The sequence below is a fragment of the Aulonocara stuartgranti genome (assembly GCF_965226115.1).
Source record: "Aulonocara stuartgranti genome assembly, chromosome: 3".
Classification (NCBI taxonomy): domain Eukaryota; kingdom Metazoa; phylum Chordata; class Actinopteri; order Cichliformes; family Cichlidae; genus Aulonocara; species Aulonocara stuartgranti.
In genome coordinates, this window is record NC_138941.1 from 65,022,686 (window position 1) to 65,050,173 (window position 27,488).

At 41.2% G+C, this 27,488-nt stretch overlaps 3 protein-coding genes across 6 annotated transcripts in view; 2 read left to right on the top strand and 1 right to left on the bottom strand.

The window, feature by feature from the left end:
* LOC309694541 (uncharacterized protein) overlaps positions 1 to 27,488 on the top strand; it is a 158,134-nt gene that overhangs the window by 116,912 nt on the left and 13,734 nt on the right. The window contains exon 1 of one of the 3 annotated variants that reach the window (XM_082514720.1): positions 27,291 to 27,487. The exons of the other annotated variants lie outside the window; for them this stretch is intronic. The gene's annotated coding sequence lies outside the window, so the exon portion shown is untranslated. Of the gene's footprint in view, positions 1 to 27,290; position 27,488 lie in introns of those variants that run through there. 3 annotated transcript variants of the gene reach the window in all.
* The window catches only part of LOC309698777 (uncharacterized protein), a gene marked incomplete at its 3' end in the record, with an annotated part of 35,275 nt that continues 9,569 nt past the window's right edge, over positions 1,783 to 27,488 (top strand). The window contains exon 1 of the mRNA XM_082521452.1: positions 1,783 to 1,793. The remainder of the gene's footprint in view (positions 1,794 to 27,488) is intronic.
* LOC309693458 (GTPase IMAP family member 8-like) lies at positions 18,625 to 22,475 on the bottom strand. 2 transcript variants are annotated; one of them, XR_014272652.1, is made up of 3 exons: positions 22,414 to 22,475; positions 21,231 to 21,359; positions 20,901 to 21,001 (listed from the first exon to the last, which is right to left on the bottom strand). XR_014272652.1 is itself a non-coding variant. In XM_082512668.1 (2 exons), the coding sequence occupies exons 1-2, from the start codon at positions 22,436 to 22,438 to the stop codon at positions 18,771 to 18,773; spliced, it is 2,256 nt and encodes a 751-aa protein (XP_082368794.1). In that variant the 5' UTR covers positions 22,439 to 22,457; the 3' UTR covers positions 18,625 to 18,770. The 2 variants fall into 2 exon arrangements, 1 of the variants encoding a protein (XP_082368794.1); XM_082512668.1 differs by lacking the exon at positions 21,231 to 21,359 and having other exon boundaries at positions 18,625 to 21,001; positions 22,414 to 22,457.

Sequence of the window (27,488 nt, forward strand, 5' to 3'; positions counted from 1 at the left end):
GTTGTTTCCCAGTTTCACTTCATAGCTGCTCCCAGCCTGCAGAGGACTGTGATAAAAACTGTGTCAAAGTGCTGGAGTGTTAATGAGCATGTGCTTGAAGCAAGCTCTTCCTACTTTGCTCTGATTTATTTTCTGACATGTAGAAACTGGGCTTATGATGTTTGTGGTTTTGTAACAGTCAAAATAATTGCACTAATCACTCAACTTATTATGGCTGCAGTTCACTATTAATTACAAAGCATTAAAAAATAATAAGTGGTGTGAACAAGTGTTCGTCTAGCTTGTCTCTTCACAAAGATCCAATGAGAGGCTCATCAGAGGTTTCAGTTTTAGTCACATCATTTCTTTAAACAGGAGTTTGCTCTGAATCCCGACTCTGTTGTTGTTAACATTTTCTGTACATAAAAACAGCAACAGCAGCAACAAGAAGTAGACAGAAAATTGACAGAGCAACTTTCCATCCAATAGATCCATCTTCTTCATTTCTTCTTGATTGACCTGCAGGTGAGAAAAGGTGTGAGCTACTTTCTTCAAAATCTCATCAGAGACTATCAAACAGCTTCACCTCTGATCGCACACAGACTGAACTCTACTCACTCACCTGGAGGATCAACACTCAGGTCCATGATACAGATAGGCTTGTTCTTAATGACAGTCTTCTTGTGACTGTGTCCTCTCTGGATGACACGACACTCATATGTTCCACTGTCAGCAGTCATCACATTCTTCAGAATCAAAGACACGTCTCCATCCTTCATCTGTCTGTCCTGCAGATCCACCCGGTTCTTAAAAGACGGATGCTGGTCTTCAAGTACAGACCCGTCATCTCCGTACAAAAGGACATACTCATCCAGGTCAACTCTTCTCCACTCCACAAATATGTTGTTGTTGTTTGCAGCTCGACATGTCAGAATGACGTCCTGTCCAGACTCAGCTGTGATGTTTTTCTGTTCTGAAAGAGGAAACAACACAGATCAGAGAGGTTAAAGGTCGAAGTACAACTGAACCTCACTGTTCATCATTGCTCTATTTAAAAAGTTAAGAATTTCTGTCTCATAAAATGTTTCAGCATTTTCAATCACGATGACTACAGTAACTTTTTACAATGGGTCTGTGAAGGTTCTCAGTCATCCAGGTCATCATAGTCAAAGGAGCTTGCAAAGAAAAGCGTCTGGACTTCTTTAAGTTACTTGAAGACGTTTCACCTCTCATCCGAGAAGCTTCTTCAGTTCTAAGGTCAAATGGTGGAGAGTCGCAGATATAAACCTAGTGGGAGTGACCCCCCACAGAGGGACAAAAGGACCCCCTGATGATCCTCTGATCGCCTGAGCCAAGGTGTGAAACTGGGTGTGGGTCCCAATCAGCCAGAGTTTCGGGTGAGTTCATTGTGAAACCTGGCCCCACCTTATCATGCGAATTCCTGAGATCAGATGGCCCAGGATGTGAGTGGGCGTTAAGGCGTCTGGGAAGGGATCTCAAAACTGGATTATAGATGGCAGAGAGTTGGTGTCGTAAACCCCCGCCTCTGTTCAAAGATGGTCGCTCACAGTGGACATAGATGGCTTCTTTCACTCCTCTTTCAAACCATCTGTCCTCTCTGTCCAAAATGTGAACATTGGCATCCTCGAAAGAGTGTCCTTTGTCCTTAAGATGCAGATGGACAGCTGAGTCTTGTCCTGTGGAGGTGGCTCTTCTGTGTTGTGCCATGCGCTTGTGAAGTGGCTGTTTGGTCTCTCCAATGTAGAGGTCTGGGCATTCCTCGCTACACTGTGCAGCATACACCGCATTGTTAAGTCTGTGTTTTGGCGTTTTGTCTTTCGGGTGAACCAGTTTTTGCTCAGACTCTCCACCATTTGACCTTAGAACTGAAGAAGCTTCTCGGATGAGAGGTGAAACGTCTTCAAGTAACTTAAAGAAGTCCAGACGCTTTTCTTTGCAAGCTCCTTTGACATGTTTACAATGCATACTATAGTGATTTTAATAAAGAACTAAAAGGATTAAACTCTGGTCTCTCTTGATCTGATCGGTGGTATCAGAAGGAAGATGTTGGCTTGTGATTTATTTCACAGAAACACATTATTTTAACTTCATTAAAAATATTTTTAATCAATATAATGTGCTTTGTTATCTGAAGTGTAATGTTGACACTGGAAATATCAGATTAAAGATCTAGCTAAACAAAGTGAGCTAAACAAATGTACAGAGGTCAACCATCTGATGTAAAAACCAGTTAATCTGGAACACCAACATTGACAGCTCAGGTAAAAAGTGACCTTGCAGCCTAGACAAGCTGCAGGGCTGGAGTCACTTTGGTGTTTGGTGCACGCGCTGCAGGTGTTTTTGAGGTGAATCGGTGGTAAAAATTTCAAATGGGCCCACTGTGAAATGTCTAATCCTCTGTTAATAAACCCAAATGTTTTTTTTTACTTATTGCCATGTGTTGAGATTATCCATGTTAATTATCCATATTGTGCACACAATTTCCATTATTATTGTTATTATTATTATTATTATTTACTTATTTATTTTTTAAAAACACAGACAACTGTTGAAAGTCTCCCTGGGGTGTAGCTTAAATTGGATGCTTTAATGTTTGGGGGGGGGGGGGGGGGGTATCCTTCTTGTCTGACTAAAACATGTTTGTCCTATTGCAGCCAACTCAGTTGACACCAATCTGAAATCAGCTGATGAGAAGTGGTGACAAATTTTACACACTTTAACTGAAATAGTCAAACATTCACTAGATTAAAAACAAAACATTTAAACATGAAACATAATGTAATAAATTCAGATTTCACCTCCAGAAGCAGCTGAACAGAAGACCAGGAGAGACAGGAAAATCCAGTAAAGTAGCAAAAATGTTGTAGCATTCATCTATGCTGTGAGTTCCACTGATCCGACTGAATGCTGAAATAATTCCCAAGTAGAAAAAAAGTTTCCACTCTGAACCAAACTCCCGAGGACATTAGTTCAGCCTAAGTTTCAAATGCCTTTGAAAACTCTCACCATCTGCTCTTGCTGTATTTGCACTGTGTGCTGTGTTTCATGGACAACACAAACACACTTTACACTCCTGAAAAGGGGGGAGGTCTGCTCATGGCCTACACAAACAAGCCTGAGGGTGGATGGTTGCAGGTGGAGCAGTGTAGACAATATTATTTTTTATTCTCATATTTACCAAAGAAAAAATAAACAGCAAACCCTGTACTGATCAATCAGACACACACACACACACACACACACACACACACACACACACACACACACACACACACACACACACACACAGCGAACTTTATATTATTAAAAGGTTTTAAATAATTAAAATCACAGAAAATATGAAAATATCTGGGATTTATGGGATTTCCCTGAATTCAGTTAAACTCGTTTAGTTTGTTTGTTCTCAGTTCTCGGGATAAATTTAATCCTCAGCCACACAGTCTCATTACTTTTCTGTCTTAGTTGTTAGTTTATACTACATATACTATTCTGGCAGCAACATACTTTATTGTTGTGCGCTGCACTGATCTGAAGATGAATCTAAAAAACTCACCTAAGTTACTTTATCACAAATGCAAACTTAGTTGCATTCCAACTTTATCTTTGTTTATATTCCCAAAGCTAATGATCTTTTTCAAACTCACATCAAAACATGCTTCACAGAGTGGTAGCACTTTAGGATAATATACACAAGTTTACCTGTGAGTGCAACAAACAGTTTGAAACTCATCAGCATGTGGTTGCATTCTTCATCACGACTTATCTGGTCAGGTATGATGGTATTTGTGTTTTAAAATGAGAACCATCTCTTTCTACACACCCACACTCGAGGGAGCATTGATGCATCATGGTGAACTTTAGCTCAAATATTCTAAAAGCAGAAGTAAAAGTAAAAGGACTTGTCAGAATCCACCCTACAGCCCATTTACTCTGTCACGCTGCACTATAGACTGTCTGCTATGGCGACAGGCTTCACAGCTGCTGGTGCACATCCCAAAGATGTGCAAACAAATCCTACCTTGTCTGAAAGGCATGTGCACCTGCTTTTGTGCAAATAACGTGAGACTTTCCAGGACATATGGATTGTTAGAGAAAATGTAAACGTGAGAGGGAGAGAATTAAAAAGGGAGAGCTGCCAGCTTTGTTTCTTGGCTAGACATTCGTCACTTTGACTATTTGATGCAGTTCTTACATCAGAAACATCATTCTCAGCACTCCCAAAGGAGTTTTTAAAAGAGTTAAAGCATTTCTCATAACATAGACAAAATACACCAGAAAATCAAAACTCTAAACTTTTTTTTTCAAACATGTCAAACATGAGAAGCAGGTGAGTCACTTTACCTCTGAAAAACCTTCTGCCACTGTTTTCAAACACCAAATGTTTTTATACTTAAAAGGTTACCTCAGACACAAAATGAAATGTGAAAGACATGAACGAGTCCAGGCTCAAACGTCTTGGTGGCTCAGCCCCCAATCACAATTTCATACACACAGTTCCGTACAATTAATATTAACAGAAGATGTTTGCAAATGTAGTCGGCTCTTTTCCCATTTTTGGACTGAGCACACATTACAGTCTAAAGCAGCTTAATGACTTGGACGAGCTAATGCAGTGTCTGAAAATCATTCAGAATGAAAAATCACAGATTTCAATATTGATCAAAGCGTTTTAGGGTCGACCCTTTAGATATCAAACCTGGGGCAAAGGCTGTTGATCAGAATTTTCCAAAGTAAGTTAAAGAAGTGTTTGAAGTAAAGCAGATAAGAAAAGGAACATGTACACAGATTTGTCCTTTTTTCCTGACTCTTATTCACAAAGAGGCAGTACAAACAGTGCCACTGCCACTCCTAACACCTGGACCACAAGCAAACTGATGAGAACGGTGCTTTTACATTAAAGATTTTTTTTAAAATTCAAACATACCCTCCCTTTTAATGTGCAGAATCAGCACAGGGCATCGTGTACCCAAATCCCATCTGCTACACTGGATTGATCATTTTTTATCGACTCTTACCTGTTTCTTTTTTTGCCTCTCTTTTTCTTTGCTGTTTTGATCCTCCTCTCCCGGTCGCCAAGAGTTCGATCAAAAAGTGAAACAGAACCTAATAAAAGGAAGAAAATGATTCAGATCCATTTATTTCTGTATTCAAACTGAATATAGGCTGCAGGTTCCTCCCTTTGACTTGCTGTCACAAATGGAGCAGTACTGTAAGCTCCAAACAACAGGAACATAGTTGTGAACTGGAGCAGAGCTGACCTGGAATCAGAATATGTGCTTTTGTACCAGGACGGGCACTTTGATACCACCAACCAGCATCCACGTTTTAAGAAGCGGGAACCAAGAAGGATGAAGACATGTCTTTGATTCTGAAGGATGTGAGGACTGCAGATGCTGGAACATATGAGTGCCGTGTCTTTACTCTGTGAAACAGGTGTAACCCATGTGAAATACACGGCTACTAAACCCCTTTTCGTCATTTTACGCTATTGTTATTGTCACACGGGGCGCTATGAGGCTGTCTTGTGTTTGTGATGACCTTGTGTCTTGTGCCCAGGAAGCGTTGTCTTTCCCTTCCTGTGAGATCTTCCCTCTAATGGCTGTTAAATGTGTTGGAGTGCAAAAGGAAAATATCTTGGCCCTGAGCACAAAAGAAATAACATCTATCGAGTTATTTGTGTTGGAAAATCCAGACTGGTTTTTGAACTGCTATAAAGGATTCTAGGGAACCACTGATCATGAGCCCGGCCCAAATTATGGATGATTGTGAAATGGTGAGGCCAACTATGCGATCAGATTTTTGGAATTCTCTGAAGAAGTGTTTCAAGCCATACCTTGGATATTAGATAAGCCCTGTGCACTATCAGTCCTACCAGGTAATATAACATAGGGTCTGTTTGGGTTTCAACAAATTTTAAAGGATAATTCAGACTTCAGGAAACTTTAATTTGCTTATATTGGTACTCAGTCAATATAAGCTAATTGTTCACTTCCAATCCAACTCACAGTGTTAGTCCCAAATCAAAACCTCCTTCTGAACCTAGCTTAATGTCTGGGGGCTCTTTTTGAATTGATATTGTACTGGTCCTGAGTAGAGGCGCTACACACTCAAGACGTTTAATCTGTTGATTCCAGTTTGCAAACACACTTTCTCCATTTTTTTTTTGTTTCCGGACAAGAATTTCCTCCTTTATTCTGGTTTCTGTTACGGCTGACGCTGGCCAACCGGAGGCATGGGAGGAAAAGAAGGACCCAGGCACGGAGCTCTGAATATAAGCAATGCGTTTATTTACAGTGAATGGAAGACATAACAATAAATCCTCAGTGCGTTCCCGACTCCCGTGACATGTCCTTTTCCCAGTGTTAGTGTTCCTTGTCTCCGCTCCTCAGTGTCTGAGCACCCCGTGCTCGCTGCCCTCTCGTATCCACACTTCTCCTGGGGAAAATAACAAAGATGCCGTCGTAGACTGAAGACTGAACTTACTAACTAGCCAAGAGACCAACGTGAAGCCACGCAATGACCCAGTGTCGGAGAGAGCTCCACCACACTCTTAAGTAGCTCCTCACGGGGCTTCATCAGCGTGTGATGGTCTTCAGGTGTGGCCAACCACCTACCAGGCCTGAAGGTGCCTGTAAACAGGTGCTCCCAGACACACACACCCACACATATACCTGCAACCAGGGAGAACGAGGGACAGCAACACCAAAACACATATAATATAATACAAGTCCATAACTGCTCAGGGACCCTGGGTCGCTCAGATCCAGGGTCCCTGACAGACAAGAGTTTGATCCCTTATTGTAGTTTCTCTGAACACCATATTTCACATGAGCTCTCATAGATGTTCTGATTCGTGTTAATGTACAGAAAATGAGTTTTTCTACTTTTAAAGAGTCAAACTTCATGTTCCTGGGTTGAAAAGCTTGGCTGGAGATGTTCACACCAGCGTCAGTTTGAGTCTTAAAAATGTGTGTCACAAACTGTCTCAAAGTAGGTGACAAGCAGGGAGTTCACACACAAAGTTTACTTAAATATAAAATAATGTATTACGTGCACATGGAGGACCATGGGGGAATCCACAGCCAGTGAAACAATTAAACAGCATATGAGTGATCATATACTGTACATAGAACAAGCAGAGGTCATACTAGCAGAGGTCAGAGAGGGCCCTGACATAAAGAAAATATCTGTAATTGGGTGGGATGGTGGTGGAGTTGTTTGGGATGGTTCAAATGCCAGCTGGGGTCTTTTTGTGTGTGCTTCCTCAGGTGCTCATCTTCGTCCCACAGTTCACACATATGCATGTTAGGTTAACTCAGAGGTGTCGAACTCCAGGGATCAAGGGTCAGTGCCCTGCAGGTTTTGGATATCACCCTGGGTCACCTGAATCAAATGATATGTTCATTACCAGGCCTCTGGAGAACTTCAAGACATGTTGAGGAGGTGATTTAGCCATTTAAATCAGCTGTGATGGATCAAAGACACATCTAAAACCGGAGACCGGCTCTCGAGTCCTGGAGGTTGACACCTCTAGGTTAACTGGTGATTCTAAATTACATGTGTATGTGGTAGAAGTGTGTAGTCACAAGGACTTTGACTATGTCAATTTACTCTGAGCTCAGAGTGGCATTTTAGGTGCTCACATTAGGTTCCACTGCTGTCAGCTAAGAATCCAAGACTACAATGAGCTCATGAGCTCCCAAAAAAGGACCACAGTAAATTAATAGTATTTTATCTTGTCTAAATAATTCTCAGTTCATGCTACAATAAAATAAAACAAAATGAGATTAAACACTTTGCTCTTTCTTTAATATTTAAAAAAGATGTGTGAAGGTCTTCTTTTAGTGACAGCTTGCTTGATAAGAGTGTAATGTTCAGGTTTCACCACGTGGTGGCAGTGTTGTCTCTCTGTTTTCATGGCTGCACCCAGCCTGCAGAACACAGCGATAACAAAAATAGCTAAATAGATAGAAATACACACACACACACACAAGGGAAAAAATACCACTAGTTAGTGCATAGGTGTCAAACTCTGGCCCGCGGGCCAAATTTGGCCCGCAGCCTAATTACATTTGGACCGCAAAGCCATACCAAATTACTATTAGAGCTGGCCTACTGGTAGTATGCTAATATATATATATATATATATATATATATATATATATATAGTTTAGTATTAAGCTTTGCTTGTTCCATATTCAGTTTTTCAGCAAAACTTGTTTGAGTCCATAAGAAAAGATTCATTCTTATATCTGGAGGAAGATTTTTTTTTTCAATAAAATGATCTGGCGACCTGTAGCCCTGACCCCCATCGTGAGCAAATGCTTCGAGAAGCTGGTCAGGGACTTCATCTGCTCTGCACTACCCGACTCACTGGACCCTCTACAGTTTGCATACCGCCACAACAGGTCCACTGATGATGCCATAGCCCTGACACTACACACTGCCCTGTCACACCTGGAGAAGAGAGACACGTATGTGAGAATGCTGTTTGTAGATTACAGCTCAGCATTCAATACCATCGTTCCCTCGAAGCTGGACAGGAAACTGCAGGATCTAGGACTGAGCAGCTCCCTCTGCAGCTGGATCCTTAGCTTCCTGTCTGACAGACGCCAAGTGGTCAGACTGGGCAGCATCACCTCATCCCCCATCACACTGAACACTGGTGCTCTCCTGTACTGAGCCCTCTCCTATACTCACTCTACACCTACGACTGCACAGCCACTAACAACTCCAACATCATTGTGAAGTTTGCGGACGACACTACAGCGGTGGGTCTTATCACCAACGGTGATGAGACGGCTTACAGGGAGGAGGTCAGCGCCCTGACCCACTGGTGTCAAGACAACCATCTCACCCTCAACGTCGCAAAGACAAAGGAGTTGATAGTGGACTTCCAGAGGTGCAGAGAAGTACACACCCCCATCACCATCAACGGCGCTGCTGTGGAGAGAGTGAGCAGCTTCCGGTTCCTTGGCGTACACCTGGCTGAGGATCTTACGTGGTCAGTACACACAAACAAAACAGTGAAGAAGGCGCAGCAGCGCCTCTTCTTTCTCAGGAAACTGAAAAGATTCGGCATGAGCCCCCGCATCCTCAGGACCTTCTATCACTGTGCCATTGAGAGCATCCTCACTGGATGCATCACCACCTGGTATGGCAACAGCACCGCCTACAACTGCAAAGCTCTCCAGCGAGTAGTGTGGTGCTCTGAACGGATAATTGGAGGTGAGCTTCCCTCCCTCCAAGACATCTACAGGAAGCGCTGCCTGAGGAAAGCGGGGAGGATCATCAAGGACTCCAGTCACCCCAGCCATAAACTGTTCAGACTGCTTCCATCAGGAAGGAGGTTCTGCAGCATCCGGTCCCGTACCAGCAGACTGAGAGACAGCTTCTTCCATCAGGCCATCAGACTGCTGAACACGTCATAGACACCTCAGTTTCACTACTGGAACTTTAACATTATGCACTCCATACTGTACAGTAATGCCACTGTTTTGCACATGTCTCACTCTGTATATTTTATTTTATTTATTTTATATATTCTATTTATTGTTTACTCTATTTAATTTGTAAAATATGTGTACACACACACACACACACACACGTAGAAAAATATTTAGTATACACATCCAGAAATGCATATACTATTATATATTGTACATATATTTATTAGTTTCAGATGTAGCCATTCTTGTATTTTGCTTGTTTACATTATTGTATTTTGCACAACTCTGTTGCTTGTGAAGCTCGCACACAAGAATTTCACTCACATGTGCTGTACCAATGTACCTGCACATGTGATGTGACAATAAAAGTGATTTGATTTGATTTGAAAAATTAATGTTAGCCCGCGACTTTGTTCCAGTTTTGAATTTTGGCCCACTGTGTATTTGAGTTTGACACCCCTGAGTTAGTGTAACCCAAAGATAACAAAATACTGAAGTTTCCAGATGACACCCTTATCGTAACTCATAAAATGATTTTGTTGAATATTTGCGATGTTGAGGAGGTAATTTATCCATTTAAATCAGCTGTGATGGATCAAGGACACGTCTAAAATCTGAAGGACATCGGGCCTTAAGGACTTGGATGCCCCAGCTTTAGAGAGTAATATGTGCAATTTTCACTGTTTTTTGTTAACATTCAACAAATCACAATGTGATCGATTATATTTTTATACAAATGTCTCTATTTATCTTACAACTCAATTCAGCATGAAAGCTGCAGGAAAATGTAATTTCATGTTTTTGATTCAAACGTACAACTGTTCACTTCTACAGCAGCCGATTAGGGTGAGGAACAGTTTTTATTTCTTACCTTTCAGTCATTTATAATAATTTAGATGATTCTTTGACAGTTTAAGCAGTGATGTCATTTAGAATTTTTATAAACAAAACAATCAATGAAAACTCAGTCGGCAAATGAAAACGATCAGCAGTTTCAGCCTGATGTGGGACCACCTCCTTCGAGTCCAGCAGTAACACGACACACACACACCCTTAAAAATGTCATCATTAAAGTTTTCTACAGAAGTTAAGGATACTTTGTCATTGCATGGCAACTTATCACTCTGGAATTTTGTAATATTCACCAAATGTGTTTCCTAAATCAGCAAAATGCAGGTAAACTCTGGTTGAGCTGTTTGGTGGAATCAGAAGAAAGATAGTTGCTTGTGATTTATGTCACAGAAACACATTTATTATAACTTTATTAAAACATTTGTAATTATTATTTAAATTGATATCTGAAGATTATGTCAACACCTCTGCATTCACATGAACTGGAAATGGCAGATTAAAGATTGCAAGTAAACAAATGTGAATAAGTCACCCATTTGATGTAAAAGCAGGTTAATCTGAAACACAATTAAGTGGACTTAGCCTACACAACAGGGAAATGATGCAAGGCTTTGGGAGCGCTCACTACAAATGAAGAGTGTTTGAAGTAACTCTGGGATAAAAATTTAAAATAGGCCAACTGCAAGATCTCATATTCCCTGTTAATTTACAAATTTGTTTGTTTATTTATTTATTTCCTGACTTGCCATGTGTTTGGATGATTAAAATATGCTAAAATATAGTGTGCACATTTTTTTCTTTTTCTTAACTCATTCACTGCCATTGACGTCTATAGACGTGAATTGAAAAACTTACGTTGACTGCCATTGACGTCTATAGACGTCAATTACGTTTTTCAATGGGAGGGGCTAGAATACAACCTCGGGCAGCTTGTCAGTGAATATCAGACTTGTAAGGGACGTAAGGGATTGCGGAGTGAGACAAAAATGTGGTGCAAGTCTTGTTGTGTGCCCTTGCATCCCGGAAAGTGTTATAATGATTACCACACAAAAGTGAATTATTCATTGTGAATAAATGTTTCACTATGTACATTTTATTTTTTCATATATTTGTAAATAAATTGTTTTGATAAAACATAACCTTTCTCAGTGTTATTTCTGTTTTATAGAAGTGAAAAACTATTTTATATGTTAGAGGTGTCACAAAGCAAGAAATATTAGTGTCAAAGGCACTTTTCTGCTTGAAATGCTTGGGCATTGCTTGCTTGGGCAGGGATAGCTCAGTAGGTAAAGTGGTCGCCCCATGATCGGAAGGTCGGCGGTTCGAATCCACTTAACGGCTACCCTGAGGTACCACTGAGCAAGGTACCGTCCCTACACACTGCTCCCCGGGCGCCTGCTTAGTGGGCTGCCCACTGCTTCACTGAGTGAATGGGTCAAATGCAGAGAAAAACAAGTAATTTCCCCATGGGGATCAATAAAGTATCCATTATTATTATTATTATGTATTTTTCACAAAAAGCTCGTTTTCTCCCTTTTTTTGGTCAAAACAGGCATTTTTGGTGGAACCCACCTCTCTTCTACAGCTGATTACTAAAGAATGGAAAATGGTAGAAACAAGCTTTTTTTTTGGATGAAAGAAGAGAGTCGGTTCTTCATTTTGGTAGGTTCAGCGTTTATATGATCATAACACACAGTTTTCTGTGGCTCTTCAAAAATGAGTAAAAATGCTCAAAAACCCTGGCAGTGGGGAGTTACCTGATTTGAAAATGGCTGGCAGTGAATGAGTTAATTCTTTCTTTTTTAAAAACACAGACAATAGTTAAAAGACACTGGCACGATGCCACTTTTATATGGAGCACTTAAACTTACATTTTTATGTTTTTTTTTTATCTTTTTGTCTGACTAAAACATGTTTGTCACTAAATTGTGAGAGCTAAGAAAACAGACATCAGTTGACACCAATTGGAAATCAGCTGATGACAAGTGGTTAACAGAGCATCAGGAGAGACAGGAAAATCCATCAAAGTGGCAAAAATGTGGCAGCATTCATTTATGCCCTGAGTTCCACCAATATCAGACTGAATGCTGGAATAATTCTCAAGTAGAGAAAAAGTTTCCACTCTGCACCAAACTTTAGGTCTGCCCAAGTTTCAAATGTGGTTGGAACCTCTCACTGTCTCCTACTGCCGTTTACACTGGGTGCTGTGTTTCATGGACAACATGAGCACAGTGTATACTTGAGAGCATCCTCACCTGCTGCATCACTGTGTGGTATGACTCCTGCACTGAGTCCTGCCCGAAAAAGTTATAACAGGTAATGTGAGCAGCAGAGAGGATTGTAGGTACTTCTCTTCTCTCCCTTCTGGACATCTACTGCACCCAGGCTAGAACCAGCAGACTGACTAGTGATGGGATTTCCGGCTCTTTTTAGAGATCTGGCTCTTTCGGCTCCGAAACGGCTCTTCAGGTTGTTTTGTTGCTTTAAATAATTTATTATTAACAATAATATAAAATTATGCACAAAAGGAATTACTAAAGTAAAAAAAATGTGGTTTTATTTATATATGTTTATATATAGATATATGCGGTGGCCCCTAGAGACAAAACACGTACTAACTCCAAAACACATTTCTAGCATGAACTGAACTTCCAAAGCAGAGCTACCTAGATCACTTAAATTACACAACTGAAAGCATGTGTGTATTGTTTATTGTTTACCACACACCAAATCTGGTCGTTGGTACTTGCTGGCTTGTGTAGCCACTAGGTAACAAAAGCTCAACACTGTGCCCTAGCATCCTGGAGCACTTCTGTTGTCTTTTGTATGTGTTTTGAGTTTTTACGTGCTTCGGAGTTTGTACGTGTTTTTACGTGTTTTGGAGTTTTTACGTGATTTGAAGTTTGTATGTGCTTTGTCTGTAGGGGCCACCGTAAATATACTTTTATTTATTCACTCCACATAAAATGTAATAAATAAATCATATAATACAAAAATCAACATTCACATTTCAACTTTTAACTATTTTAATTTTCAGGTTTTTCCTTTCACAAATTTAAAGTGAAACAACACAAAACACTGCAAACCACAACACAATTAAATAGAAATTATAATATGAAAACAAAAAGAAGATGCACATTCTCTGTCATATGGGCCTGCATGAATAAACTTTCTGAATCCTTTATCATCTGCAACTGAAAATAGTTGTGGATGATTACTATACCTTTCTAATGTGATATTATTGTCCCTGGCTCTCTTTCTCCCTCCCGCTCTGTTCCTGTGCTACTGAGTGTAACTACCGCCCCTCCCCCCTCTGCCCAGCATAAAGCACAAGGCTGGCATGCTGAGTGAAGCAGAAAAAAAGTGCGAGAGAGAGAGAGAGGCTGAGAGAAAGAAAAAAAAAAAAACACGTGACGGCTCGCGATAAGGAGTCGGCTCACGTCGTTCACGTCAAAGAACCGGCTCTAAGAGCCATTTTGTTCGCGAACGACCCATCACTAAGACTGACAGACAGCTTTGTCTATCAGATCGTCAGGATGCTGAATTCACTCCCTGCTCTCACACGAACTTCACACCTGCATCCATCTCTTCCTCCCTCTGAACCCGCCAGCTACCAAAAACATACAAAAAACATTATGGAAAGTGGATGCTCAGACTGGCTGAAGTTTTCTTACTGTATATCTTGGGCTGCATAAATGTGGATGGGGAAGTGAAGAATCTGATTGATTGATTGATTGATTGAGCTTATAAATTGCCACTAGCAATGTTACAGTTACATGTTACATGCAGTGAAATATGACCATACAGGCCAGAGAGACGTATGATGGTAAGAAAAATAATGAAAGTGCACAATACATGAGGGAAAAGGAGGGTAAAAAAGAACTCTGCTCAGACTAAGCACCTGATAGGAGATACTTGTATAGGAATTTCTTTTACTTATGTATTAATCACATTATTTTATTGTATAATGCCTTGGTGCCACTGGATTTTAAGAAATCTCACACTCAGACATTAAGACAAATGGTGGGGGTGTAGCAGTTGGGTGGAAGCAGACAGCTCCACAGGAAGAATCTTTTGTCTCTTTGAGGTTCAAGGTTCAGGTTCAAGGTTCTTTATTTGTCACATGCATAGTTATACAAGTATAACACACAGTGAAATGTAGCCTGACACGCTCCTCAACATGTGCAAACATTTGGGGGGGGGGGGGGGTGTAGAGGAAGAACATTATATATATATATATATATATATATATATATATATATATATATATGTAGTATATACACTGGGTGAATGTGCAGTAGTAGCAGCAAGCAGGTGAATTCTGTACATTAATATGAATAGACATCTGACTATTTTACAGGATAGACAATATAAACATATTTAAAATTAAAGGAATTGAAATGTACATTGTGCCTTGGTTTAGTGTCTGGAAGAGAGTCCTGTCTCAGTCAATTATAGATGATGTGAGAGGGCGGGTGTGTGTGTTTAGGGCACGGATGGCTTGGGGATAGAAGCTCCTCTTGAGTCTCTCTGTCCTTGCCCGGAAGATGTGGAACCTTCTACCAGATTGCAGAAGTTGGAACAGTTTGTTGCCAGGATGGGACGGGTCCTTCAGTATCTGCGCTGCTCTAGTCCGGCATCTCCTGGTGTAGGTGTCCTGAAGCGGGGGGAGAGCAATCCTGCAGCAGCGTTCTGCTGTACGGATCACTCTCTGGAGAGCTTTTTGGTCCTTCACACAGCTGTTCCCAAACCACGATGTCATGTTCTGTGTGAGGATGCTCTCCACAGCGCCTGTATAGAAAATCCTGAGGATCTTTGGAGAGACCCTGAACTTCCTCAGTTGTCGTAGGTAATACAGGCGCTGCCTAGCCTTTTTGGTCTGGACCTGAATGTGGGCAGCCCATGTCAGGTCTGAGGAGATGTGGACACCAAGATACTTGAAGGACTGCACCCTCTCCACTGGAGCTCCATTGATGATAATGGGCTTGTAGTCTCTGTGCTGACCCCTTCTGAAGTCCACCACCAGCTCCTTGGTCTTGCAGACGTTCAGCTGGAGGTGGTTCTCCTGGCACCACGATGCCAGATTCTTCACTTCATCCATGTAGGCCGCCTCATCGTTGTTGGAGATGGCACCCAACACCACTGTGTCGTCAGCAAACTTCACAATGGTGTTGGAGCCATGGGTGGCCACACAGTCTGAAGTGTAGAGGGAGTAAAGCAGTGGCGAGAGGACACATCCCTGAGGTGCTCCTGTGTTGATGGTGATGCTGTTGGAGAAGCACCTGCCCACCCTCACCACCTGAGTTCTGCCAGTGAGGAAGTCCAACACCCATGCACACAGACGGCTGTTAAGTCCCAGGTCCCTCAGCTTTGTGAACAGTCTGCAGGGCACTATTGTGTTAAACGCTGAACTGTAATCAACAAACAGCATTCGCACATAGTTACCCTGTTTCTTGTCCACGTGGCTGAGAGTGGTGTGTAGGACGTGGGCGATGGCATCCTCTGTGGATCTGTTGGATCTGTAGGCGAACTGCAGCGGATCTGTGGTGTCTGGGATGGAGGAGGAGATGATGTTCTTCAGCAGCCTCTCAAACACCTTCATTACTACCGAGGTCAGTGCAACTGAGGACTCTGGGAGGTAGCAAGGGAGTGTGAGCCTTAAGGTGTGAAACAGCTGAGTACTGCCTTTTATTCCTGAAGAAGGTATTTAACTGAGAGCCATGCTAGGCTCAGGAGACTCTGCTGACTGTCTGCCCCGTGATCATGCAGGCTCTCCACAAGCTTGGTTGTCTGTTCTTTGTGTGTTTGGATTAACTACCGCTCACTTCTTGTCTGCGGCTTTATTTAAATGGAAAACTTCCACAACGTACGTTTGAGAACCGAAAAAGCCAGGTAGATGCAGCAGACACCACAAACACACAACGTTTTAGTGTGTCAGCGTCCCTTCGATACCACATCCTTTGTTTTACTTCTTTGCTGAAGTTTCTGTAGAGGAACTGGAAACCACAGGAACATTTTCACATCCAGTTTAGAGTTTTACGTTAGTATTTGGAGTGGTAGCAGCATGCAACTCTGTAATTTGACATTGACAAATATGACATTTGACATATATCTTTGCCTTACCCCTCAAAACCTGTAGGAATTTCACACTGAAATTTACTGCATTAGCTGTTGCACATCCATATGTGCCCCTCCAAGGCTGTGCGTATGTTCCCCAACCAAAAATTGTATTTTAATAGGGACATAAAAATGAAAATCAGGAAGAGGTGGGAGACCTTCAAGTGAGGAGACCAAGTGGAGTATAAGAGAGCTGGGTATGAGCTGCAAAAGTCCATCAGAGCAGCAAAAAGGGCCCACTCGCAAAAACCTGAAGGCTACTATGTCAACCACAACACGCATAGCATGTGGCAGGTGATTAAATCTACTCAAACTACAAGAGAACCACAACTACCACAGACAACCGAGATGCCACCCTCCCAGACAGCCTTAACACCTTCTAGTCCAGGTTTGACAGACTGAACACAGAAACACCCTCAAAGGCCCGGAGAGACCCCACGGACACTGCCTTCCAGGTGACACTCACACAAGTCCCTAAAGCTCTGAACAAGGTAAACCACCACAGAGTTCTCCCAGAGTTCTGAAGGCCTGTGGGGAATAACTAACCTGTCAGTATCTCAGGCAATGACTTCAGGCCAGCAGCGCTCACACCTACTGCCATGAAGTGCCTGATAAAACTGGTTCTCACGCACATCTACGACATGGTCCCAGACATTTTCGATCCCGTCCAGTTTGTCTACCAATCCGCTCAATCAGTGGATGACATGGTAACAATAGCCCTATACCACACTCTGCAACATCTGGAGTGTAGCGGAACATCTGCCAGGATGTTTTTTCTGGACTAGAGTTCAGCTTTTAATACCATCCGTCCAAAGCTGACAGGCCCACTCTCATCATCAAAGGAACTGAGGTGGAGATCAGTGAGTTTTATAGAACTGGCACTTTGATTCTAAACAGGTATACAGTAAGAAGGTTATTAAGGCAGCACAGTGGTAACATTGATGACGACAATATAACATTGGTAACTGATTCCTTGCACAGCCTCAGTCCACTTTGCTCCAATTCAGAGAGTAGGTGTCGTTTGAGGTGTCGTAGCTCATTTGATGGCTCATATTTCAGGGAGAACCCACTTCTGTGTGGACAAGAGCAAACCTTCATATTAGTGGGTTTGTTGGTGTGAGGAACTCAGATGATCATGTCCCAACAGGTTTATTTTGCTCATAATGAAAGGTGAGGAATCTCAGAATAATTATGCATAGTTATTTGTATAAAATATTGAATTTTTCATAGCTGTTCTGCTTTTTTTTAATGTAAACTCTTCATGTTTTACAAAAAAACTGTACGTGATGGAGGGGAATGGACATCATTTTTGGTTTCAGTCCGCTAAAAAACATTACTTTGACCAAAAATATATGGGACAGCTTCTGTGTCTGGACCTGGACCGTGGAGTGCCTGGTAGTGACCTCTGTTATGGAGTCTTTACCTTATAATATAAAGCACCTTAAGGCAACTGGTAGTTGGTTTATCACTGTAGAAATAAAACTGAATTGAAGTGATCGATAATCTATAAAAAAAAAAAAGACCTGTGTTTAGTATTAAACTGCAGGAAGAGAGTAAAGATCAGTGGAGGTCCTGGGTCGGTTGCAGAAAACAGGTTCAGATCATAAACTGCGGCTTAAAAAGTTTTTTGATCACATTTTTTTAATCAAACAGGAAGAAAAGATATTCGCTGTTTGTTTTGAATTTACAGATGATATTTTGTAGATTAGCAGAAAAAAATCATATCCAGTGAAACATATTTTTAAAGTTTTTATTTTTCAGATATATTTATTACAGTGCTTTTACACCATTTCATTTGACATTTTTTTTTTATTTATTAACAGATCAGAAGAAAGGTAAAGCCCAGAGGAAACATGAATCAAATATCTCTGCTGTTCTTTAATGTCAGACTTTAATAAAAAAAAAAAAAAAAAAAACTGACGGTAAATGTTTTTCTCTGAATTGTTTGATTGATTTTGCTCATTTTATCTCCTCTTTTTCTCATATTAACAAAGACTACGTATTCTAAAGTATTCTGATTCTGATTAACAACACAAGAAAATAATTTCCATCAGTAATGTTTGATTCATGATACATTATTAAAAAATATGTTTGTTCTACTGACTTGGACAGCTTTAAAACAGAGTTTAGATCATCTTAAATGCTGATTGTTTTACAGTTTAATAATGTCTTCATAATGACATAATCAATTATTAATTTCCTTTTTTCTGTAAAATTAATAAATATATTTGATCAAAATACATTTAATAATCAATAAATGCACAGTCAAATAAGATAATTATTCTAAAATTTGATTTCCACTCTGTATATTCATGTTTATGTTAATGAGCTGCTGCCAAATAACACTGCATATCACTGCAGGACACAAGCCTTCTTTTTTATTTTAGCTGCAGAAATATGATGAACTCCAGCTCCCACTCCAGCTCCCACTCCAGCTCCCACTGAAGACCCTACTAAACCTCCCGTCACAGCTCCCACCGAAGCACCTACAATTCCAACTGTAGCTCCTACTGCAGCTCCCACTGGACCTCCTACAAGTCCAACTGTAGCTCCAGCAGCAGCAGCTGTGAAAACAGCTGGAATACCAATTCCAGCACCAACTCCAACACCCAGTCCAAGAGCAGATCCTATAAGAACTGCAACCTTGCTGTCTTGATAAAACTTATTTTTCCGTTCTGCTTTGTATGTTGCTTCTTCTGGTGTCATATTTTCTTTGTTTATTAGTCGTTCCACCTCTTTCTTTATAGCCTCCTCTGCCTTATCAAACATTCGATTGCTGTAGTAGCTTCCTCCATTTTCCTTCACCATGGTGTTGATCTTCTCCAGCAGCTCTCTGACCTGAGCAGGATCTCTGATTCTGTTGTTAAAAACATGATATCCTCCTCCACACTGATTGATGAACTCACTGAGAGCTGGAGTTTCAATGATGCGTTCCTTTATGGAGACCTTCAGATCATTTACATGGGTGAACAACACCATGGTGTAACAAGCGGCTTTGTCTCCAAACACATCCTGAAGGATTCTCACTGTTTCTTGTTCTTTATCTTCAAACTCTTCTGGATTGACCACAATCAGGAACACATGAGGACCAGGAGCAGCCAATGAGATGCATCTATTGATCTCTTTCTTGAACTGGTCTAAGGTGAACATGGTGTGAAACAGACCTGGAGTATCAACCACAGCCAGTTTTTGAGAGTCGAACAGAGCTGTTTCCTTCTGACACTCTAATGTCACTGGGGAAGTAGATGATATTGATCTAAATACATTTCCCTCTAAGATGGTGTTTCCTGCTGCACTCTTCCCAGCTCTGGTTTTTCCCACAAGAACTATCCTGAGGTCTGGTTCCACTTTTTTAAATGCTCTCTCTGCCTTTTCAAACATCTCATTGGTGTAGCAACTTCCTCCATTATTCTGAACCATGGTGTTGATCTTCTTCAGGAGCTCACTCACCTGAGCAGGGTCTTCACTTCTGTTGTTAAAAACATGATATCTTCCTTGACACTGACGGATGAACTCACTTAGAGCTGGATTTTTTATGAATGTTTCTATTGTGACTCTATCATACTCCAGATTGTCTCCACAGGTGAACAGGGCCATAGTGTACCGTGCTGCATCTCCTCCAAACGCATTCTGAATCTGCCTGACTGTCTTTTGTTCTTCTTCTGTGAATCTGTTTGCCTGAATCACAACCAGGAACACATGAGGACCAGGAGCAGCAAAGGGGATGGATCTACTGATCTCTTTCTTGACCTCCTCTTCAGTCTTACTGGTATCAAACAGACCTGGAGTATCAACTACAGCCAGGATTTGACCATCAAACTGACCTGTGTTCATCTGACACTTTGCTGTTGCTGTGGAAGCATTTGGTGTAGACATAAATACTCTTTGTCCTAAGATGGTGTTTCCTGATGCACTTTTCCCAACACCAGTTTTCCCGACAAGCACAATCCTGAAGTCAGCCTGTCTGAACATCTCACTGGTGTAGTATCTTCCTTCATTTCTGTGAACCATGTTGTTGATCTCCTTCAGTAACTCTCTGACCTGAGAGGGATCCTCCATTCTGTTGTTAAACACATGATATTTTCCTCCACACTGACTGATGAAGTTACCCAGAGGTGGATTATTACTAATAAATTCATCAATGGTAACACTGTCTGCCTCTGGATGATCTCCACAGGTGAACAAGACCATAATATAACGTGCTGCTTTTTCTCCAAACATGTGCTGAATTTTTCTCACTATTTCTTTATCTTCTTCTGTGAAGCTGCCAGTTTGAAACACAACCAGGAACACATGGGGACCAGGAGCAGCAAAGCAGATGCATCTATGGATTTCCCTCCTCACATCCACGTCAGTCAGTCTGTTCTTAAACAGATCTGGAGTAACAACTACAGTCAGGATCTGACCCCCGAACTCTTGTGTTTTCTTCTGAAACTCTAAAGATGACCTTGACTCAAAACCATTTCTATTATTTCCTAAAATGGCATCTCCAATTTTGTTCTTTCCAACTCCAGTTTTTCCAAGAAGCACAATCCTGTACTCTGGTTTATCTGGTTCTTCTTGTTGTTCTGGCTCCTCTAGCTCTGCAGAAAAATATTATGAACATTTTACTGTTGTTGGTGTAAAAGGCACATTTTACTATTTTCTTTCTCCAAAATTAACATTTTTACAGATGAAAATCTGAAAACAAATATTTGTCAGCTTCCCTCAGTTGTTTTGCAGCCCAGACTAGGGCTTAAGTCACTGAATAAACAAATAAATAAATAAACAAATAAATAAATAAATAAATAAATAAAGAGAAAACTCTTTTACCCTGTGGTGGACAGAGAAACTGCTGGTTTCTGTATTTCTACACTTCTTCTTTTAGGCCAGGGGTGTCGGACTCCAGGCCTCGAGGGCGGCTGTCCTGCAGGTTTTAGATCTCACCCTGGGTCAACACACCTGAATAAAATGATTAGCTCATTACCAGGCCTCTGCAGAACTTCAACACATGTTGAGGAGGTCATTTAGCCATTTAAATCAGCTGTGTTGGAACAAGGACACATCTAAAACCTGCAGGACACCGGCCCTCGAAGCCTGGAGTTTGACACATGTGTTTTAGGCATTAGATGTTAAAATAAACTCTAAATCATTTCATTTTGGGAGGTTTAATAGAATCAGCTACATCTTTGGAAATAAGCCTAATTGGAATGGCTCTCTCCTAATCAGACACTTCTTTCTGAGAAACATTCCCAATGATCTTGGTACGAAGTGTTCAGATAAGAGGTACCCAGTGGTAATTGGAGCACTAGGTGTGGTGACTCCCAAGCTAGGAGAGTGGCTCCAGCAGATCCCAGGAACAACATCTGAGATCTCTGTCCAGAAGAGCTCAGTCCCGGGAACAGCTAAGATACTATGCAGGACTCTCAAGCTCCCAGGCCTCTGGTAGAGGACCCGAGCTTGAAGGACAGACCACCCGCAGGGGCACGAGGGGAATTTTATGGAATATGTATTTATTTAATTATTACAGAGAAACTAATATGAACTCCTTTTCCATGTAGTAGTGTATCAAATTAAATTTGGATAACATACATGCTTGCTATTACCTGCTTGAACTGTGAACATGAAACCTGTACAGAAGTTCTTCTCACCAATATTGTTTTCAGTTTTACTATTCAAAGTGCTAAAACTTTCTTTTCTCTAGTTTTAGTTTTTTGCTTTCAAATAGTCATTGTGAAAGAAAATAATTAATATTTTAGCCAAATTCTCTTAATGCATGCTCAATCAACCAGGTAAGGAAATCCCCAAAAGTTCATTTTGTTCATCTGGACAAAAACACTACGTCCAGATCAACAAAATCAACTTTCTGGGATTTTGACATGAAGTTGACATAGAGTTATGTTCTCCTGAACATTAAGATTGCGTTGGTGTATTTTTTTTTTATCCAACTAGACATTGGAAATATCATTTTTTGTGTCATATTTAAATGTACATTGAAAAAGTGAGTTGTCCTTACCCAGTAGAAGCTCTTGGTCAGACATGTCTGTATAGCAGTTTGTGTGTCACTGCCCGTCTTGCTGTCGAATAACTTCTTCTTTATCTCACGACTCTATAAGAGACTCTTTCTAGCCGCTTCTGCAGCTGTGGACTGTTGGAATGTTGCAACTTCCTCAGCATCACAGACCGCTCAGTCAAGTGCACTTCAGACATCGTTCTTACGATCACCAGCAGCTGACGGCTGACTTGAGGCAGATCAAGCCATTGAGTGACGATAAAAATCAAGGGATAAACCTTTTTTTGACAGCATGCCGCATGCTTCAGTTACATTATTAGTATGTTTGTTTGTGTTGATTAGAAAATGTATTTTAGTGCCAGACACTAAAAATTTTGAAATATCATGATATTGAAAAAGGTCCAAGGCTATTTTTTAGGTAAAGGTTGACAAGACTAGTTTTATCTTCATATTGTTCCATTTAAACCATAAAAGTAGACTTATAAAATGTTTAGAATACACTTTTCTTTCATGACAAACCATGTTCATTAAATTAAATTAATTATGTTATGCATTTAAAACTCTTATATGCAGATATTTAAAAAAAAATGACACAAAATACAGTCGTGGCCAAAAGTTTTGAGAATGACACAAATATTCGTTTTGACAAAGTTTGCTGCTAGACTGCTTTCAGATCTTTGACCCAGTTGTTTCTGTGATGTACTGAAATATAATGAAAAGCACTTCATACGTTCAAAGGCTTTTATCGACAATTACATGACATTTATGCAGTCAGTATTTGCAGTGTTGGCCCTTCTTTTTCAGCACCTCTGCAATTTGACTGGGCATGACTGGGCAATCAACTTCTGGGCCAAATCCTGACTGATAGCAACCCATTCTGTCATAATCAGTTCTTTGTCAGAATTAGTGGGGGGGGGGGGGGGGGGGGGGGGGTTAGAGAGTGTGCCTAACTTAGGCATTAAGCTGTTTGGTCTTTGTTCCACACAACATATCACCAATTCCACGAAATCTAAATAAGCTGTATGTAAGAAGCAACACATGAAATACCGCAGGACCCACCATACAAGCTGGTTTACGGTTATTTAAATTTAAAAAAAAAAACATGTCTATGCAGATGCCCGAAGATTAACAACACAACCGCTATAACAGTTTAGCTTTTGTGCAACCAGATTTTCATATACTTACATTTGAAAGTGTTTTCCTCTCCCACTTTGACCACCATCGTTATCAGAAACAAATCTCCTCTATGACCCGCAATGAATCCTGGGATATAGTGGGACACGAAGGATACATCGGACCCATCCTTACAATTCGGGGCAAAGTAGGACGCATTTGTTGCCACATTTTGAGTAATCTTTGAATTCGGACAGCCTTTGTCGCGTCACTGTGACGTCATTACCTCCAAATATGGCATTTTAAGCATCCTTCCTCTGAATTCGGACACAGCTAATACCTGCAGCTCAGAATCTAGCGCAAAAAGATGTAAACACAGAGTACAGCCTGTCCATGTACGGACCGGGTGAGAAAGCCGAGAAAGAGAAAGCTAATTCTGATTGGTCGGGTCTGCTCTGTGTTTACGTCTTTGTGTGGAATCCGTGTACCTGCTCTCATTTGCTGTTTGATTGTTGTTGAAATGGTTTTGTGAGCTTTAATCTGAGAATCTGCCGTTTCTGGCAAAACACAGTTATATTTATAAATCAATTCAGGATTTAATGAATCGATTTCGCTTTATTCAAGCTACTCACCTCCCTTTTCCACCTGCATTTCAAATTGACCATGGCCAATCAGAGAGGTCCCGCCCCTGACTATCTCTAATTTGTTTAGTCCACCATAGAGGCATAATGTGTGTCTGTTGTTGACTACATGGAGAGTTGCATTTGTGTCCAAATTTGTCGCACTCTAGAGCCCTGCCATGGACCCAAAATTTCAACGTTTTGGTCCCCTAGCCACTTAGTTATCACTTTTGCCTGATGGCACGGTGCTCCAGCGTGCTGGAAAATGCATTGTTCTTCACCAAACTGTTGTTGGATTGTTGGAAAAAGTTGCTGTTGGAGAATGTTTTGGTACCATTCTTTATTCATGGCTGTGTTTTGGGCACAATTGTGAGTGAGCCCACTCCCTTGGATGAGAAGCAGCCCCACACATGAATGGTCTCAGGATGCTTTACTATTGGCATGACACATAGCGCTCACCTTTTTTTGTCCGGACAAGCCTTTTTCCAGATGCCCCAAGCAATCGGAAAGAGGATTCATCAGAGAATATGACTTTGCCCCAGTCCTCAGCAGTCCATTCACCATACTTTCTGCAGAAGATCAATCTGTCCCTGATGGGTTTTTTTTTTTCTTGGAGAGAAGTGGCTTATTTGCTGCCCTTCTTGATACCAGGCAGTCTTCCAAAAGTCTTCTCCTCACTGTGTGTGCAGATGCGCTCACACCTGCCTGCTGCCATTTCTGAGCAAGCGCTGCACTGGTGGCACTCCAATCCCGCAGCTGAATCCTCTTTAGGAGACGATCCTGGCGCTTGCTGGACTTTCTTAGACGCCCTGAAGCCTTTTTAACATGAATTGAAACTATTTCCTTAGTAGCCACAATATACTTGCCTGTGTAGCCATTTTATGCAACACAATGATGGCTGCACACGTTTCTCAAGGCATCCTATGGACTGCTGCATCGCATATTTTGTGATAAAGTGGATGCCATGAAACTGTACCACAAGACTACATGTGAAAAATATTTTACTATGACTTTACCAGCCTCTATCCCACAGTGCAGTCTAAAAAAGCTTATCCTGTAGGACACCCACAAATCATTTACAACAACTTTGACAGGCTAGAAAATTATTTTGGCTTTGTTAAATGCTCAGTACTCCTAATTAGAGGTCTGTTTCACCCAGTACTTCCCCACAGGTGCCACAGCAAACTGATCTTCCCCCTATGTAGCATGTGTGCTGAAGAGCAGAACCAACACACTGCACACTGACAGTGGGAGGATGTTGTCGGGAACCTGGGCAAACAGACCTCTAGATGTGCTATGCCAGACCTTCCCAAAGTGTGGGGCAGAGCAATTGCGGGGGGGGGGTATGAAAAGGAAAAGACAAAACAAAAAAAAGCTTGGACACTGCTAGCACAGGGCGCCTCCACAAACGCAAATCAGGAGATGAAGCATCGCTGAATATGTTTCCAAATCAACTTCATTCTAAGTCAAAGACTAGAAAATATGTTGACGCATATCTTCCCTTTGGCTTCACCTGCACAAGTGCCAAGGTAGGTCTCCCCTGCAGGATTGGTTTTCCCTTCGTCGGGAGCAGCGCTGGGCTCTTCAAATCACGGACAAACAGTATCGTACATTCTTGAGTTTTAGTTCACAAACACTTGTTGTAATAACTAACTACTCCTGACATTTTGGAGATGTTAGCTCTTTATACAGTAAAGTTACAGTGGGATACAAATAATATCAGGCTGATCCTGCCACCATTTATTCCTCCGGTTCAAATCACAGACAAACAGCATCCAACAGTTGTTTATGTTGTTGAACCTACCCATATGGAAAAGAAATAGTAAAAACTTATATGTGATTACTCATGAAAGTGGCCACTTTCTCATTACTTTCATACAAGTTTCACACAAGACAGATACAAACTTTATAAGATTTATATATATCTTTTCCATATGGGTATTTTGCAGAGGGATTGAAAAATGTATTGATAGCAATGTTGAAAATTATTACACAGGGAAAAAACAACTACATGTAAAATAATTACATCGTGACGCCTCTACCTTTGTAAATGGAGAGACAGTAGCTGCATGTGTGTATGTAAGTAGGGATGGGTATTGTTTAGGTTTTATCCGATACCGGTGCCAAATCGGTACTTTTGAAACGGTGCCGGTGCTCAAACGGTGCTCAAACCGGTGCTTAAAGAATGGAGAACACAAAATTGGTCCAAAAACCTCTCATGTTCAGCTGTTTTTTGTAAAAATATAACAATGTTAGCCTTTTCTGCAGCTATGGGGCATATATGGTATCACTCTTGGCTGGAAGCAGTGCTTAAACAATGGAAAAAACACAAACTTTGCCCAAAAACCTCTCATGTTTAGCTGTTTCCACTTTTTCTTTGGTCATTTTAGCCTTTTTGGCCAGGGTGAAGGGAGTATCTGCCATCAAACAAGAAGGCAGCCGCATGTAACTACTAAGGTGTTTGCTAGTTCACCTTACATGCATTAATGTAATAACGTGGTTAGCCTACTCAACGTAAATTACTCATGAACAACATTAAGCTACTCACGCAGAGAAGAAGCTGCTGCTGCATCATCATCCTCATCATTTCTGCTACACTGGCAGGGCTAGGGGCCAGGACTCTCCTCTTCGGGTTTTTGGGGGATGTTGCCAACTCCAGGTCCGATAACAGGCACCACACCCGCAGTAGATGCGCTCGGTGTGAGGTCTTGCAGCAAACTATCAAATACGGCGCATTTTTCGGCGCGGAGGGGGGGCGCGAACATTTTTCTTGTAAAACAAAAGCAGGCCCAGCAAAAAAAGTTTGGGAACCACCGTGCTATGCTATCCTGCAATAGGTGTAGGCTGCTGGGGGGATTCCCATGATGCATTGTGTTTCTTCTTCAGTCACCTTTCTCACTCACTATGTGTTAATAGATTTCTCTGCACTGAATCATGCCTGTTATTTATCTCTGGCTGTATTCCACAGCAGCACAGCAAAGGACCACTGGGTCAGACCTGCTTGCTATGTGGGCAGTTATCTATGACACAAAGTTCACAAACTGCTGTGTTTACTATTTACTACAGCTGAGCACTTGATCATCCAAAGTTAAAACTTATTGCTACTGTTACATGTCCTCCTGAGGACCAAGGAAAAAATGTCTTTCACTTTAACACTTGTCTACTACAGAGGACACAATGAATAGGCTGGGTTTCAGGAGGACATAATCATGACTACGATGACCTGGATGACTGAGAACCTTCACAGACATAATCATGAAAAATGACAGTTATTCTGATTTTCCAGCTTTGCTTTGAAAATCATCACAGGCTCCTTATTCCTGGTATCACTCAGGTATTTCCAGG

Bases quoted from the DNA above. Each gene is read 5' to 3' on its own strand.
- LOC309693458 (XM_082512668.1), bottom strand. From the start codon at position 22,438: ATGTCTGACCAAGAGCTTCTACTGG. The intron at 21,002-22,413 runs GTAAGGACAACT...ATTTTTCTGCAG, and splicing joins TGACCAAGAGCTTCTACTGG to AGCTAGAGGAGCCAGAACAA.